General features: G+C 56.1%; 2 protein-coding genes across 5 annotated transcripts in view; one reads left to right on the plus strand and one right to left on the minus strand.

Moving 5' to 3' along the window:
* Positions 1-389: 389 nt before the first annotated feature.
* Positions 390-7,707, minus strand: LHFPL4 (LHFPL tetraspan subfamily member 4). Its single transcript, XM_015874976.2, has 4 exons — positions 6,813-7,707; positions 2,346-2,582; positions 2,138-2,154; positions 390-1,947 (listed from the first exon to the last, which is right to left on the minus strand). Exons 1-4 carry the CDS (start codon positions 7,216-7,218, stop codon positions 1,939-1,941), a joined length of 669 nt encoding a protein of 222 aa, XP_015730462.1. The 5' UTR covers positions 7,219-7,707; the 3' UTR covers positions 390-1,938.
* A 101-nt stretch (positions 7,708-7,808) lies between these two features.
* Positions 7,809-14,405, plus strand: part of MTMR14 (myotubularin related protein 14) — a 29,667-nt gene continuing 23,070 nt past the window's right edge. For 2 of the 4 annotated variants that reach the window (XR_004308737.1, XM_015874963.2), the window contains exons 1-4: positions 7,809-8,002; positions 8,084-8,229; positions 12,612-12,720; positions 13,755-13,830. Coding sequence is in view for 3 of the 4 variants with exons in the window: in XM_015874963.2 (XP_015730449.1) it covers positions 7,880-8,002; positions 8,084-8,229; positions 12,612-12,720; positions 13,755-13,830 (454 nt within the window). In the remaining variant the exon portion in view is untranslated. Of the gene's footprint in view, positions 8,003-8,083; positions 8,230-9,690; positions 9,784-12,611; positions 12,721-13,754; positions 13,831-14,405 lie in introns of those variants that run through there. The other 2 variants (XM_015874964.2, XM_015874966.1) reach the window with 2 other exon arrangements.

Here is a 14,405-nt window from a genome sequence, read left to right on the forward strand (position 1 = left end):
CTCCCACAGGTTCCTGGCTCCCACTGTTTGGGATGAAGCTGCTGGTGGAGGCTGCTCCCAGCGTTACCTCCTTCATGGCCCGTTCTAGGGCCGCGTTTGGTGCTTCTGCCCATCGTGCCGCTATCCGTGTTGTGCTGGTGCCCCGTTTTACCATCGCTCCCCTTTTCCTTAGGAATCCCGAGCTGGGCCCGGAGTGCAGCCACACTTTGAGCGTGAGGTGCCCAACGCCTCCATGGTTTGTGGCAGCCCTGCAGCCATCAGGGCAGGTCGCTCTGTGCCCCCAGGCAGCAGCCAGCCCCGCTTTATACCCCCTGCGGCTGACCCCGACCCCCGCCCGGTGTCGCAGCCGTGTCCCGTCCCGCTCCCCAGCACAGCACGGGGCTCAGAGCTCGTCTGGTTTGAATTATATTTTTCAATAAGGTTTTGTGAAACACCGTATCAAACTTTGTACTAAAATACAGATATATTACAGCTACTGGATTCCTTTCTCCACTGATTTGCTCGGTTGGTTTTTCCAATTCACGCAGGGCGTTGCTCGCTGATGGGCCGCGGGGCGACGGCGGCCGCTGGGGGGGAAGCGCCGATCCCGGCGACGCGCTGGGTCCCGGTGCTGCCGCTCGGTGTCCCGGCTGCTCCGTCCCTCGCTGCCCTCAGGGCTCGACTTACCGGCTCCGCCAGCCCCGGCAGCGGGTCCCGCTCGGCCCTTCATCGCCTCATCCCCACGGTGATATCGCCCGGCTCCACGTTCCCCCCGGCGGTTCCTCTCCCGTCCCCGTCCTCGCCCCCCCCCCAGAGCCACCCCAGCCGCCCCCCCCCCGCCCCGCAGCCGGGTCCCCCTGCCAACAGCCCCCGGCTACTGGCACTGAGACGCGGCCGGTGCTGAGGACTTTATTGCATGGTGAGGGCTGCGGCGGGCACCTGGGGAAGCCCACGCGCCGGTCTGGCCAGCAGAGCCTCGGCCGGGCTTCGGCTGCCTGTGCCCGGCACCGAGTCCTCGGCTCCGCGTGCCGCTCAGACGCAGCCGGGCACGTGTCTGGGCTGGGACAGCGGCGTGGGCCGAGCCACGCGTGGCGGGGAGAGCCGAGCCACGCTGTCACCAGTGGAGATAAAGCACCGTATGGGGATGGGGAGGTTTGGCGGCGGCTGGGGCTGGACGAAGGGGGGTTTCCTCCTGCACCCGCCCGGGGTCGGTTGTTATTATTTCCAGCTGCTCCCACTTACCGGGGCTTACATTCAGCGGTGCTGGGAGTCGGGCGGAGCGGCGGCCGGCGGCAGCGAGGCCCTTGCGGTCCCCACTCTCGGGATGGAGCGAGCGGCGGCCGGCGGCTCCGGCAGCGCTGGAAAGCACGCGGTCCTGGGGCTGCGCTGCCGGGCGTGGGGGGGAGGGTGGGAAGGGAGGAGGGGCGAGAGGGCTCGAGTCACTTTACCCTGTTTAGAGAATATTAATTTACACGTAAAAGTACGGGCGGGCCCCATCCCAGCCGCAGGGCTCCCCGGCCATGGAGACAGGATCACCGAGCTGTACAAAATGGGAACGGGGAGGTGCTGGGGCCCGGAGCAGCCAGCGCAGGGCGTCAGTGGGAGCGCTGGGGTGGGAGGCGGCGGGTCCGGAGTCCTGGGGATGTAGAAATCTGTTTAAAAACTTGGGAGACTGTTTCTCTTTTTTTTTCCTTGAAACAAAACTGCCGTTCTCGGATGAAGCGCGTTTGGGGCGTCCTCCCTCGACGGCGGCGGAGGTGCGGGACCGGTGAGGTGCGTGGGATGGCGGTGTCGGTGTGGACGTGGGCGCGGCGGGCGGCCGGCACGGCCCCGGTGCGGGAGGTGGCGGGGACCGGAGCGTCGCGTGGCCGCCGGCAGCGGACAAAGGCGGGACAGGGAGGGAGCCGAAGAGCCCAGGCTGCCGGCCGCGGGGTGAGGTCCTGCTGCGGGTGCTCGGCCTTATATCCTCTGCAGGGAGAGCACAGCGCGTTGGGTACGGGAGCACGGGGGGTGGTATCGGGTGGCCGCAGCCATTTGTGCCATGCACGTGCATGCATCAAACCTGCCGCCCCCGTTTACTCCCCATCCACCCGGCACGGCCGCACCCGGGACACGCCACGCAGGAATAGGGGACGGGACGCCGAGAGTCGGGACTTACCGCGGTGCCGACAAAATCTGTCAAGACACAAAGACAAAACGTCAGCGCTGCGGTGCCGCCGCTCAGGGCTTCGGCTGCCCGCACCCTCCTGCCCCAGCCCGGTCACCGCGTGGGTCCGCCCCGCGTTCTGCCGGCCCCAGAGGCTCGATGGAAACACGAGGCCCCAGCACCACCCCGCGCTGTTCCCACCTGGCAGAGCAGCGCCCACCTTTGCTCTCTGTCTTGAGCTCCTCGTGCAGGAGGTTGTTCTGCCGGTTGCCGAGCACAAAGGCCAGGAAGGAGAGGATGAGGGCGTCAAGGATGCCGATGATGGCCAGGATATAAGCCCAGCGCACTGAGCAGGCGCCCAGCGTGTACTTCCCCGTCTTCTCCCCGCACATGTCCCGGATGGTCTCCGCATCCCAGCCGTCGGGGAAGATCATGCAGCCCAGCACCAGGCAGAGAGCTGCGAGGGAGAGAGCGGAGCGTGAGGGAGCAGCGGGACGGGGCTCTGTGTCCCGGGACCTCGCAAAGTCAGTAAGAGACGCGGTGGGAAGCGGGGCAGGTCCGGCATCGCGCTGTGCTGAGCTCACTGGGAAAGGGCAGGGACGCAGCAACCATCTTGTGAGCTCCCAGCAGCACGACGCATCCCCTGTCACAAGCGATTCCCTCTCCCCGCTCGTCCCCAGCCCACCCTGTGTCCCTGAAGAACCTTTGCACACGCTGTGAGCCCAACCTTTCCCAAACGCCGGCAGCAAAGTGCTGGGAAACGCAAACAGAGGGGGACGAGGAGGGGGTTGTGCTGCCCGCCCTGCACACACAGGTGCTCAGAGACCCGCAGGCAATTCTCATTGCCTCTCATCCCCCCTCTCCCCGCCAGCCTCAGCTGCCTGCAGGGCATGTGCGCTCAGGGGATGCTCTGGACCAGGGGAATTGATGATGCTCAGCCTTTTTTGCAGCTACAGCGTGGTTTTGTGCTCCACCGCGCTCCGTTATCAGGATCCTGTCAAACTCAATGGGCTTTGATATCTCAGCAAAATGAATGAACGGAGGGGAATTCAGCTCTGTGACTCAGGCTGCAGGCACAGAATGGCCGTGGGCAGGAGGACACCGCGGGAGGCACCCTCAGCATGTTTGGACACCGCGGGGCTGTCCCCAGAGTCGGCACAAAGCACACAAAGCAGAGGACTCCCCTGCTTTGGTTCAGGGATGAACCAAGAGACTGAGGAGCGGAAGGTGTGAGTTAATGGTGGGAGAAGCAGCAACGGGCTGCGCCCCAGGGGGGTCCTTAAACCCAGGCTGGGCTCTGCACCACCCCTCCCCAGGTTCATCTGCTGCCCATCACATGCACCCACAGCCGGGGACTCCCTGCAGCTATAAATAACACCGGCACACGGCAGCCACGGCACCGCATCCCACAGCATGCCCAGTGGTTCTGCCTGGCCTCACAGCCACAATGGGGAGCCCCAGCAGGGACAGTGGGGACGCTGGGGGCTGAGGTCAGGAAGCTTCTTGCCGGGGATGAACAGCAGAAGTAGAGTGAGGGCACAGCCCTGTCCTAAATATAGCAATCCCACGGAAATCAATGGAAGCGAGCGGTGGCACAGGCAGGAGGCTCAAGAATAGGGCTACACGTCGGCACGAAGCAGAGCTGACAGCTGCTTTGTCTGGGAGCACAGCAAAGGGCTGCGGGCAGTGAGAGGTGCCCACGTGCCCAGCACTGCCCATAGAGCAGCTTCTGTGGGGGAAGGTTTTGGAGCCTGGCACGGGGCTGTGCCATCCCTGCTGCTGGATGGGATGGGGGACAAGAGAGAGGGGAAGCCTCTGAGGAAGTATTTGGGGGGCAAAGGCTTCTCAGTCCCACACCCTGGTGTGGCTGACAGCTCTGTGCCCTCCCCTGGCACCCAAGTGTGTGGCACGTGGGGACACAGTGAGCACGATGCTCCTTGTGTGCCCGTCCCACCAGGACGCCGGTGATGTCCCCACGTTGGAGGCACGTTCTGGGTTTTGTAACAGAAGGATTTAGTAAAATCTCCAGTTTTGCGTTGCTGGGATTTTGAGCAGGGCAGATGGCTGCGTTTCTATTTGCGCTAAAGCAGTCTTTCCTCTTAATTAGATTCGGTTTACTCCTAGGGGGGCAGCGGCTTTTGAGCTGGGGCTTTCTGTGAGGCTCTAATTAAACCTTCCCCTGATTGCTGTCCACTAATTGGACACTGAAGATTTAAACACTTTTTTCTCTGGACGAGATGCTGAACTCCAACCCCCCCCTCCCTGTTGTCCCATCTCAGAGGAGCCACACACTCCTGCATCAGCCCTGTGCCTGCACTTGGCCATCCCATCCCATCCCATCCCATCCCATCCCATCCCATCCCCTCCTTATACATGTCTGTTGTGAAACCAGGGGCCTCGCTGCTGCTTCTGCATCCCCCTGCCCACATCCCAGGCTGCCTTCAGGGTCATGCCCATTGCCTCACAGCAGCCGGGTATGCAGAGCCCCTTGATTAAGCTGCTGATGATCGGCAGGATTTGGGCTCTGAGCTTGCCTTAAACCAGTAAATCTTCGGGACAGAGAAAATTAAAGATGAAGGAATTTCCCGGTAAGCCAAGGCAGCTCCAGGCCAAATTGCACTGGGGGAGGAGAGGTCAGGAGCTCCACAAGCTGGGCCAGCTGTGAGCTCCCAGCATGAGGACAGACTCCACAGGGCCCTCTCCTAAAGGGGGTCACACTGGGGGTCTTCTATTGGAAAGGCAGTCAGCAGCATCAGGTTCTGCTGGTGCAAGCTCTGGGTCTGGACATGTTCACTTAGTCTGCAGCAGGTAATGGTAATGGTGTTCCAGATGTGGGAAAAGTGGAGAGAGGAAGAGGTGCAGGGTTTCATCCCTGGGGGAGCTCAGCATCGCTTCTTGTGCTCTGTCCTAAAAGGAGACAGGAGCTCCAGGAGAGCTCGGGGAGTCCTTGACAACGTCCTGACCCTTCTGGGAAAAGTTTGGGTTCTGTGCATTTATGGAATTCCTGTTTTGTGGAAGGAGCTAAGGAGGACCTATGAACAGGGCGACTTTTAGGGGGAATCTTAGAATCCTTTGAGTTGGAAGGAACCCTTAAAGGCCAAATGGTCCAACCCCCTGCAATGCACAGGGACACCCACAGCTCCATCAAGTGCTCAGAGCCCATCCAGCCTGACCTTGGCTGTCTCCAGGAACGGGGCACCCACAACTCTCTGGGCAGCCCGTGTCAGAGCCTCACCACACTCACTGTAAAAAACTTTTTCCTTACATCCAATCCAAATCAAGATAAATGCAATATCCCTCTGTGGGCAGAGCCGTACTCAAAGTCTCTTTACGGAAAGGGAAAAGTCAGCATTTCTGACTAGTTCATGATGCTGAGGCAAGGGACAGGACAGCATCTTTTTCAACACATTCTCTCAACCCCTTGTGCTGGTGTCCCATGCAGCCCTGCATACCCAAAGCCACAGCCCAACACCTGCACCACTGCCTGCATCCCAAGCCCAGTGCTGGGGTTCTGAGAAGCCCTGTTTGCTGCTGCCCCGTGTTCCAGGGAGCCCTGAAGGTGTGAGCATCTAGGGCAGCCCCCAGTATCCAAGTCAGTCCCTAGCTCCAGTGTCTGGTAGAGACCCTGGTGCCAGCAGCTTGAGAACCCCCAGCGCCAGCTCCCTGTGCTCAGAGGGCTCAGCTCTGGTGCCATTGCCCTTAATGCCAGTTTCCAATGCCAGGGAAGCCCTGGCACCCAGTATCCAAAATACTCCAAACACAAATACCCAGTGCATGCAGAAGCCCCAGTACCTAAAGCAGCTCTGGCTTCAGCATGCACCACATGAGGCAATGCACACTGCCACCCCTAGCATTTGGGGCAGCAACTGGTGCTGGTGCAGTCTATTGATAACCTTCAATGCCAGCACCCAGTATCCACAGAACCCTCATCACCAGCACCCAGTGCCTTTGGTGTCAGCACCATGATAACCCCAAACATCAGCACCCAGTGCCCAGGGAAGCCCTAGCATCTAGCACCAAGTACCCAAAGCACTCCAAACACCAGCACTCAACGCATGGAGAACCCCAGCTCCAGCTCCTAGAATCCAAAGAAGCCCTGGCACAGGCATTCACTGCACAGGATGGTCTCGAAAGCCATCCCCTAGCACTTAGGGAAGCCCCCAGCATCGGTGTGTCAGTACACTGATGACCAACATCTAGTATCCAAAGCAACCCCAACACCCAGTGCCTGCAGAAGTCCAGGCACTCAGTATCCAAAGAAACACATACACCAGTGCCCAAGGGACCCCCTAGTTTTGATACCAGTGCCTTGGTCACCCCTCACACCAGCACTCAGTGCATGGGGAACGGGTGTCAATGCCCTGATACCCCCCAGTCCCATCACCTGAAGAACCTCCAGCACCCAGTATCTGAAGCACTCCCAACCCCAGCACTCAGTATCCTAAGGATCCCCAGCACCAGTGTGCATATGGGGCATCGCATTGCTAATCCAGTGTCCAGGAGAACCCCTAACTCTAGTGCCAACCCCTACAGCAGCACCCAGTGCCTCATTCAAGCTCGGGCACCAGTGCCTGGAGCCGCCAGCGCCCTGACCACCCCTCCAGCAGCACCCAGCGTCCAGGAGACCCCCAATCTCCGTTCCCAGCCTCCTGACACCCCCCTCACCCCCTCGACCCCCCGCCCCCACCTGCCAGCAGCTGCATCCAGGCACAGATCTTGTAGACGGTGGCGGTGTTGCAGAAGAAGAAGAGGCTGAAGCAGGTGATGCAGCCCAGCGTCAGCACCATGGACAGCAGCACGAAGAAGGCCGCCGCCTGGAAGGCGCCCGAGGGGATGGTGCTGAAATCGGTGAACGATCCGCGACACGCCAGCTCGCGGCCCGCCAGCCCGCTGCCCACACAGTAATGGAACAGCCCGAAGTAACCGGGTTTGGGCGTGTTGACGCTGTCTCCCACCCAGTAGGGCTGGATGAACACCACCACGTTGATGATGGCGAAGCAGATGGTGAAGATGGCCCACAGCACGCCGATGGCCCGAGAGTTCCGCACGTAGTTGTCATGGTACAGCTTGGAGGCCTCCTGCGACGGCAGCATCCTGCCGGATCGGGCCGCCCCGCCCGGACCGGGCACCGCCCGCGGCCTAAAGGAGCCCGAGCGCTGCCGGACCCTGCGCCACCCGCGCCGCCATCTTGGATGCCGCCTCTGCGCCCCGAGCGCGCGCGCGCCCCCGACGCCGCCTCGTGAGCGCGCCCCGTCACTGCGGAGCCGGCAACGCACGGCACGGAGCGCGGGCACGGGAACGGGACCCGACGGGAACAGGCGAGAACACACGAGGAGATTCGGCTCCGCCCCTCGGAGCTGTTCGGAACGGATCGGAACGGATCGGAACGGATCGGAACGGATCGGAACGGATCGGAGCAGCACAGCGCAGGAGCGGCGTGCGGAGGGGAGGGAGTGCGGGGCAACCAGCTCCTATGTGATGTGCTTGTGTCTGACCGGGGCTAACGGGAGGAGCGGGCACGGAGCCGCGGCTCGCCATGTTTTGTTTATTGAGGAGTTTCCCGTTACCGACGGGCCGTACTGCACCATGGCGGACCGGGCCGCACGTGTCGCACGGTGATGACGACAGCGGCGCGCCGGAAGAGGCGTGTCACTCGCCGTGTGCTGATTGGTGGGCTCGCAGCGCGGGGCGGGCGGAAGTGGCGGCGGGCGGAAGCGGCGCCATGGGCGGCTGGCGTTGAGTGAGCGGCTCGCGATGGCGGCGGCCCGCGGCTGCCCCCCGGCGGGACCCGGGGACCGCGGCCTGGCCGAGCTGCTGCTGGAGTTCTCCCGTGCCCAGTACCGCGCTAAGGATGGCGGCGGGGCCGCTGCCAACAAGGTGAGGGGGGAGGGTCTGTGTAGGGGGGACTCGGCGCCCGGTGTCCGGTAGCGGCGGGAGCTGAGCGGTGTCTGCCCGCAGGTGGAGCGGATCGAGCGGCGCTGCCTGGAGCTGTTCGGCCGGGATTATCGCTACAGCATCATCCACAACGCGCACGGCGAGGTCTGCGCGCACTACCCGCGGCACATCGTCATCATGGAGCGGGACAACGCCGCCCCAACAGAACCGTAAGGCACCGAGACCCGGCCCGCTCCGCTCTGAGCCCCGACCAGCCCCCGGGGCCTCGAAGGGCCGTGGTTAATTATAGCTGCTCCGTGCTCTGCCTCCGTCGGGCTCTGAGCGCTCCGTGCTGCGCTGTGTGTGTTGTGTATTGGAGGGCTGAAGCATGAGACTGACACTGTGTGGTACTGTGATACTGTGACTCGTAGTCTGTAAAGCACCATCGGCTGAGAACCCCCATAGGGGCTGAGCAGAGCGAGCTGGGTGCTCAAAACACGGATCTGAGGGCACCAATATTCAGTGACCCAATGGGAGGCGCCTGGTTGCAGCTTAGCACAGCCCGAGTGAAGTGAGCTGGAGCGTTTGGACCCACAAAGTTAAGTTAGCTGGACTTTGACCCACCAGCTCAGAACTGCTTCCACTGCAGCCTGAGCAATGTCTGCTCCCTGTGGCTGTAACAACAGCCCCTTGTTTTATGTTTTAATCTCTTCCCACAGAACGTGCAGCCTTTCAATACCCGAAGGGAACTTACTCCCAGGAGGGGAGTAAACTCTTGGAAAGGGCTGACAATAGCAGGACATGGGGAAATGGTTTTAAGTTAAAAGAGGGAAGATTTAGGTTGGATGTTAGGGGGAAGTTCTTCACTAGGAGAGTGGTTAGGCCCTGGAACAGGCTGCCCAGGGAGGTTGTGGATGCCCCGTCCTTGGAGGTGTTCAAGGCCAGGTTGGACGGGGCCCTGGGCAACCTGATCTAGTAAAGGTGTATGTTTGGTGGCCCTGCCAGGCAGGGGGGTTGGAACTACATGATCCTTGAGGTCCCTTCCAACCCGGGTCATTCTGTGATTCTGTAACACAATTTTGCAGTTTTAACTGATCGTGACAAGATGTGTTGAACGTAGTGATGTCCTTTGAGCTGTGTTGGCTGCTGAACAAAACCAGTAGGTGCTGGAGGGGGGCTCAGAAACAGCCACCGCTGATGTGGGCTTGGAGTTTCTGTTTAAAGGTTGGACTGGATTGGAAAGGGTTCAACCCCTTGTTGTAGGCTGCAGAGAAGAGGGGAAACTGAAATCTGAAGTTATAGATGTAATTAGCGGCGTCTTTAGGGGAGAGAAAGCAGCTGCTTCTGTTTTCTGTCTGTGCAAGGATGAAGGATATTTAATTTTTCTGTCAGTTTTACAAAACAAAAGTGTTCTCCTGTTTTCTTCTGTGACTTTGTAAGCTGTGAGTGGCCACTAACACTTAAAGTACTGATTACTTTCAAGCCTAGACTTACTTTTCCAAGAAGTCCCAGGAATAGGCTGCCCTTCATCATGCCTTTCCTTCTGCTCTCTGGGCAATAACCTCTGTAAGAGCTGCTAAATAACTTCCACAAATACAGTTCTTAGTTGCATCATTATATTCTACGCAACAATGATGAAATACCCAACAAATGTTAGCAATATAGAGAACGTTGCACTTCTTGTGTTACAGAACGCAAGAAACCTCTTCCAGTGAATGGAACAATCCCTGTAGGACCTAGTGTCTGGGGCTGCCTTTCACCTTTGTAATGTTCTTGTTCAGCTGGTAAGATCCCCTTGAAGTGTGCGAGACACTTCACGCCTCTGAGAATGCCACATTTTTTGGAAGCAATTCTAGGCTGTGCAAACTCTGCTGCCCCACAAGTCGTGCTGGTGCAGCAGTTTATGAAGCCACGTGGGGAACTGGCCTGGCAGAAAAGGGCTGTTTTAAACCCAGGCCGGTTTCTGATTCTGTTCAGGCAGCTGGGGGGTGAAAAGGTTTTGCTTGGCTGACCAAGCTGAGATCTGGGCTGGTGGAGGAGGTAGTGAAAGCATGGGAGGAACATGGCTTATGTTTTTTTGCTACCAACCACCATAGCAGTATGTCCTTTGGTGCAGTGCTGCTCAGGAAGTAGCAGAGGAGCTCAGGAAGTAACAGCCAGGAGCACCTGCTCTGTGCTCAGGGACCTTTAATTCCTCCCCCAACAGGAGTGGACAGGCACTGCAAAGGCTTGGAAAGCATTGAGATGTGCTCAGTTTTTTGCTTCCTGTCCTGTTCTTTGTGCCTGTGGTTACTGACAGCTTCCAGAGATCAGACACAGGCCGCATCCTTGGCTTCCCTGCCAGTTCACATGTACGTCTTCACTTCAAACAATGGCTCTAACACTGTGAAGAAACACTTAAGTTCCAATACTGCTGTGGCTAGCTGTTGAGAAACAGCTCTGCTTTGACCTCGTATAGATACACTGTTAGCAAAACAGTTGCTTGCTCATAGTAAATGTTTCCTTTGCGTTTAGAAAAGGAACTCAAGCTTGAAGGTCTGATTTGGAGGGTGAGAATGAACACAGAGGTAACACAGAGACAAGGTTACCCACTAGTATCCTCTAGAAAACCAACTTCTGAGGAAGCAATACCTGAAAATCCCAGGAGTTATGAGTTGAGATTCATTACATTCCTTCCACCTTTTTCTTCATGTGGCCCCGGGAAGCCATAATGATATTCTTTCACGTGGCTGTTGAAGTCAGCCAACATTTCCAAAGCTGATATCACTCCTACCTGTGCAGCTTTTTGCCCCTTGTCCCTGTAAGAGCATTGCAGCTGTTCTTCAGGACAGAGATCTTGCAGCGTCCCCACTGTGCTTCCTGCTGACCCTGTGTCCCTGTCCTGCTGGCACTCCTTGCTGCTGTTCTGCCTCTCCCAGGAGATGCAGTTGGTGTGCAGGGAGCTGAAGCCTCTTGGCTGCTCTGAGCTCTAAGTGTTGGATAGGTAGGGATTGTGAATGACACATGAAGCCACCTCCGGCTGCTCGCTGGCTGTTCCTGTGCTGTGTTACTCTGTGCTCTCTGAGGAGGGCGTGCTAGGAGGGAAGCAGCTCCTGTCTGCCTGCAGTGCCAGTGCCAGCAGCAAGCAGTTCAGCCTGTGCTGAGTGGGCACGTACTCCTGTTGCCTGCACACGAGCTCACACTGTACAGTGTGCTGCGCTGGCATTTAGCACTCTCCTGTTTAAAGACGAGCTTGGCTTCATACTCTTTACGTTCCAGTGAATGTTAGCACTTGTTGGAGCTGGAAGAAGCCTTTATATGTAAGGAAAGATGTGAGAAATCCTAAGCCTCCACTATGTATTCTGGGAATTAAGTTCTTATGAAATTGTAGGGCTGGGAGGTTTTGCTTGCTGCCTCCTTGCTCTCCCCAGCAGTGTTTTATGTTGTCTCCTATAAATGGATTGATTTCCGTGTTAACAGTAGTTTATTTTTTCCAGTCCTTGCCCAAATGCCTGCTGCAGGTCGATTGCTTTACGCTCATGCTGATTCTGAAGCCTAGAAACTTTATTTTAATTTCTTATTTATTTGAATGAGTCACCTTTTGGTTCTTCTCCATTGCTAAGTTCTTTTACTCACCCAAATACACATACTGTTGTGCCCTCTCTTAATCTTCATTTGCTCAGTCACTCGGTGCACAGCAGTTCTGTTGCAACACTGTCCCTGGCCATCCCTGTGAGTTTGCTGCGCCTCACTTCACACATGTGCACCTCGTGGCTGCAGATGGCTGGAATCAGGTGCTTATCTCACCCAACATCTGCTCTGCACAGCAGTGCTGCTTCTTCTCTATCCTATGGCGAGTTTCCCATGGTGGTTGTTGTCCCTTTGGTAAGACTTGCTGTATTGATAACTTAAAGGCAACTGCAGGTCAGTGAGTTCATGTGCTGAGCTCTGCTGCTGTGCAGGGCTAACTGGAAATTCTTGTTCCTCTTCTCCAAGTGCACGATCACACCGTTCTGTGTCACTGGACTTCATCTGGTTTCTGTAATGTCAGTCTGGATGCTTCTCCAATTCCTTGTGGAAACCCTAGTTCCCCCTGCACTGACCGTACCTCCGGAAGGTCTGCATCATTCAAAGGGCAGCTTGAATTCCTATCAAATAGAAACTGATGCTTGGAAAAAATTATCACAATTTAAACTTGCTTCCAAAATATGTCTCCAACTCAGAACACGTTTCTGTTTTACTGTAACCAGAAAGAAAAAAAAAACAACAAATAGAATCTAGTGGTTCAGTTGCAGCTGACGTTAACCTAACTGCCCTACGCAACCCGCTGGCTGGTTTATAGCCCGCTGTCTAATCACCCTGCAGTGCACGTGCTCAGGTGACCACAACTACTGCAGTTCACTGAGCGTTCAAACTTTGATTCTCCTTTTTGTTTGTTTTTTGCTTGCAAAATTCACTTGTGTTGCCTAACGGGGCAGACCGTTCTTAGAGAAACCACCTCTTGCTTGCTAAGTTCAGAGCTGCCTTTTAAGCCAAAGGGATGGGGATCACTGACCAGGGGGGTCTGCAGCTGCTTCACTGATGGATAATTGGGAAGGAGCTCTGTGCACTGATCTGCATCTCTGTCTGATAGGTTTGAGAGCACCGTGCAGGTTGGCAAACTGCAAGACCTCATCAACCGAAGTAAGATGGCGAGGTGTCGAGGACGATTTGTCTGCCCAGTCATTCTGTACAAGGGAAAGGTAAAGCTTCGTGGGTTACCTGTCTTAACTTAGAAAATGACCTTTCTCTGTGCCATTTGAACTGTGTAGCCACATCTTCGGCCGGTTGTCACCTTTCCTAATGCTGTAAAAATCTAATCTTAGCTACAGGCAGCCTGTAGCGGTAAGCAATATTTGCTGTCTAGGCTGCATAAATCATATGTGGGGACTTGAGGCTGTCATACCCCACCCTGTCATGAGCACTGCACCAGGGATCTAATGTTTTTTCTATGTGTGTTCCTTCCGAAGGACCAAAGTTATTTGGCCTTTGAGAGGGGAAAGACAGCTGTCGTCTCTTCCTGCCCCTTCCTCTTTCCAGCAGTGAGCTGCCATTGAATAACTTTTATCCCTGAAGAGAAGTTCCTCTTTTATGTTCCCTGGGGAGGCAAGATTGCATAAACGGTCTTATGAATGTGTGGGCTTGCCTGCAAGGGGATCTGTAAGGAAGTGAAATCAGATTTGTTTTTATGTGGATTATTTAAAGTGTTCTGAAGCCCTGTAGGAGTAGTCTTGTTTAGAATGTAAGCAGTTTAATTCAGTTTTCTTAGTTATATTTAGGAACTCTGTATGAATAGCAAAATCATACCTGTGACAACATTAATCTGGCTTTGCTGAAGCTATCGTGGGCTGAACCTGCTGACCTTTTCCAGCAGGAGAGATCAGCCTGGGGTGGTAGTGGGACCAGCTGCAATTTACCAACAGGAGTGTGGAAGGTAAAGTTCAAGGAGCGTGTTAACAGAGCATAGATGTTGCTCATTGTAGCAGGAATTGTCTGTGTTAATTCACTGAAAAATGGAGATGGAAAAGGTGGTAGAGAACCAAGCTACAGATAAAGAAACTTGGAAGTGTTGTGTGTATGGGGAATTTGATCTGGGTCAGGGCTGCAGAGGAGACTGCTGAGAGGCAGATCTGTGGGTACCAGCCACGGCACTGGGATGTGACAGCACGTGGACCAAAGACTGGGTGTGGGGGAGACTCTTGGAGTGCACGTGGTTAACAATGAAATCTTCCTCCAGCATATTTGCAGATCAGCAACGCTGGCTGGCTGGGGAGAGCTCTATGGGCGCACTGGTTACAACTACATCTTCTCAGGTAAGTGAGGAGCTGTGTGTCTCTGGCTGCCTGATTAGGCTTCTCAGTGCTGGGAAACAGGGCATGAGACCAACCTGGTTGGAAGAGCAGGCACAGAGCTCTGTCATGGACCTGCTTGTGGCAGGCCTGTCGTGATAGGGCAGACTCTGAAATCTGGTGTGTGTTTCCAAATGCCATATCACAGGGCAGAGTGCTGTACTCATAGTGCAAGAGGAAGTTACAGAAGAACTTGAAGCTGAAGAGTGAATTACAGGAATAGTAGCATAGTAGGCAAGTAAGGCAGCCCAAAGGATTCAGGGCGCTGATTCCCAGGTGCTGAGGGTGGGAATAAATAAGACTTTGCTATTGCTAGCTAGTCATTGGGAATCAAATCCTACTACTGGGTGTTAGGGAGAACTCCTCAGGAGAGCCTTGGGTGTCCATAGTATAGGCTCTGGAGCTTGGTTTGGCAAAGAACTGTGCAGCACCAACATGGGTGTCCTTCTAGCTGTCAGTCATGTGTTTGGCCTGCTCAGATCAAAAGATCTGAGCAAGGATAAGGGAAGGATGGGCTACTTTACAGAACATGCCCTTCA

The sequence above is a fragment of the Coturnix japonica genome, chromosome 12 (assembly GCF_001577835.2).
Source record: "Coturnix japonica isolate 7356 chromosome 12, Coturnix japonica 2.1, whole genome shotgun sequence".
Classification (NCBI taxonomy): domain Eukaryota; kingdom Metazoa; phylum Chordata; class Aves; order Galliformes; family Phasianidae; genus Coturnix; species Coturnix japonica.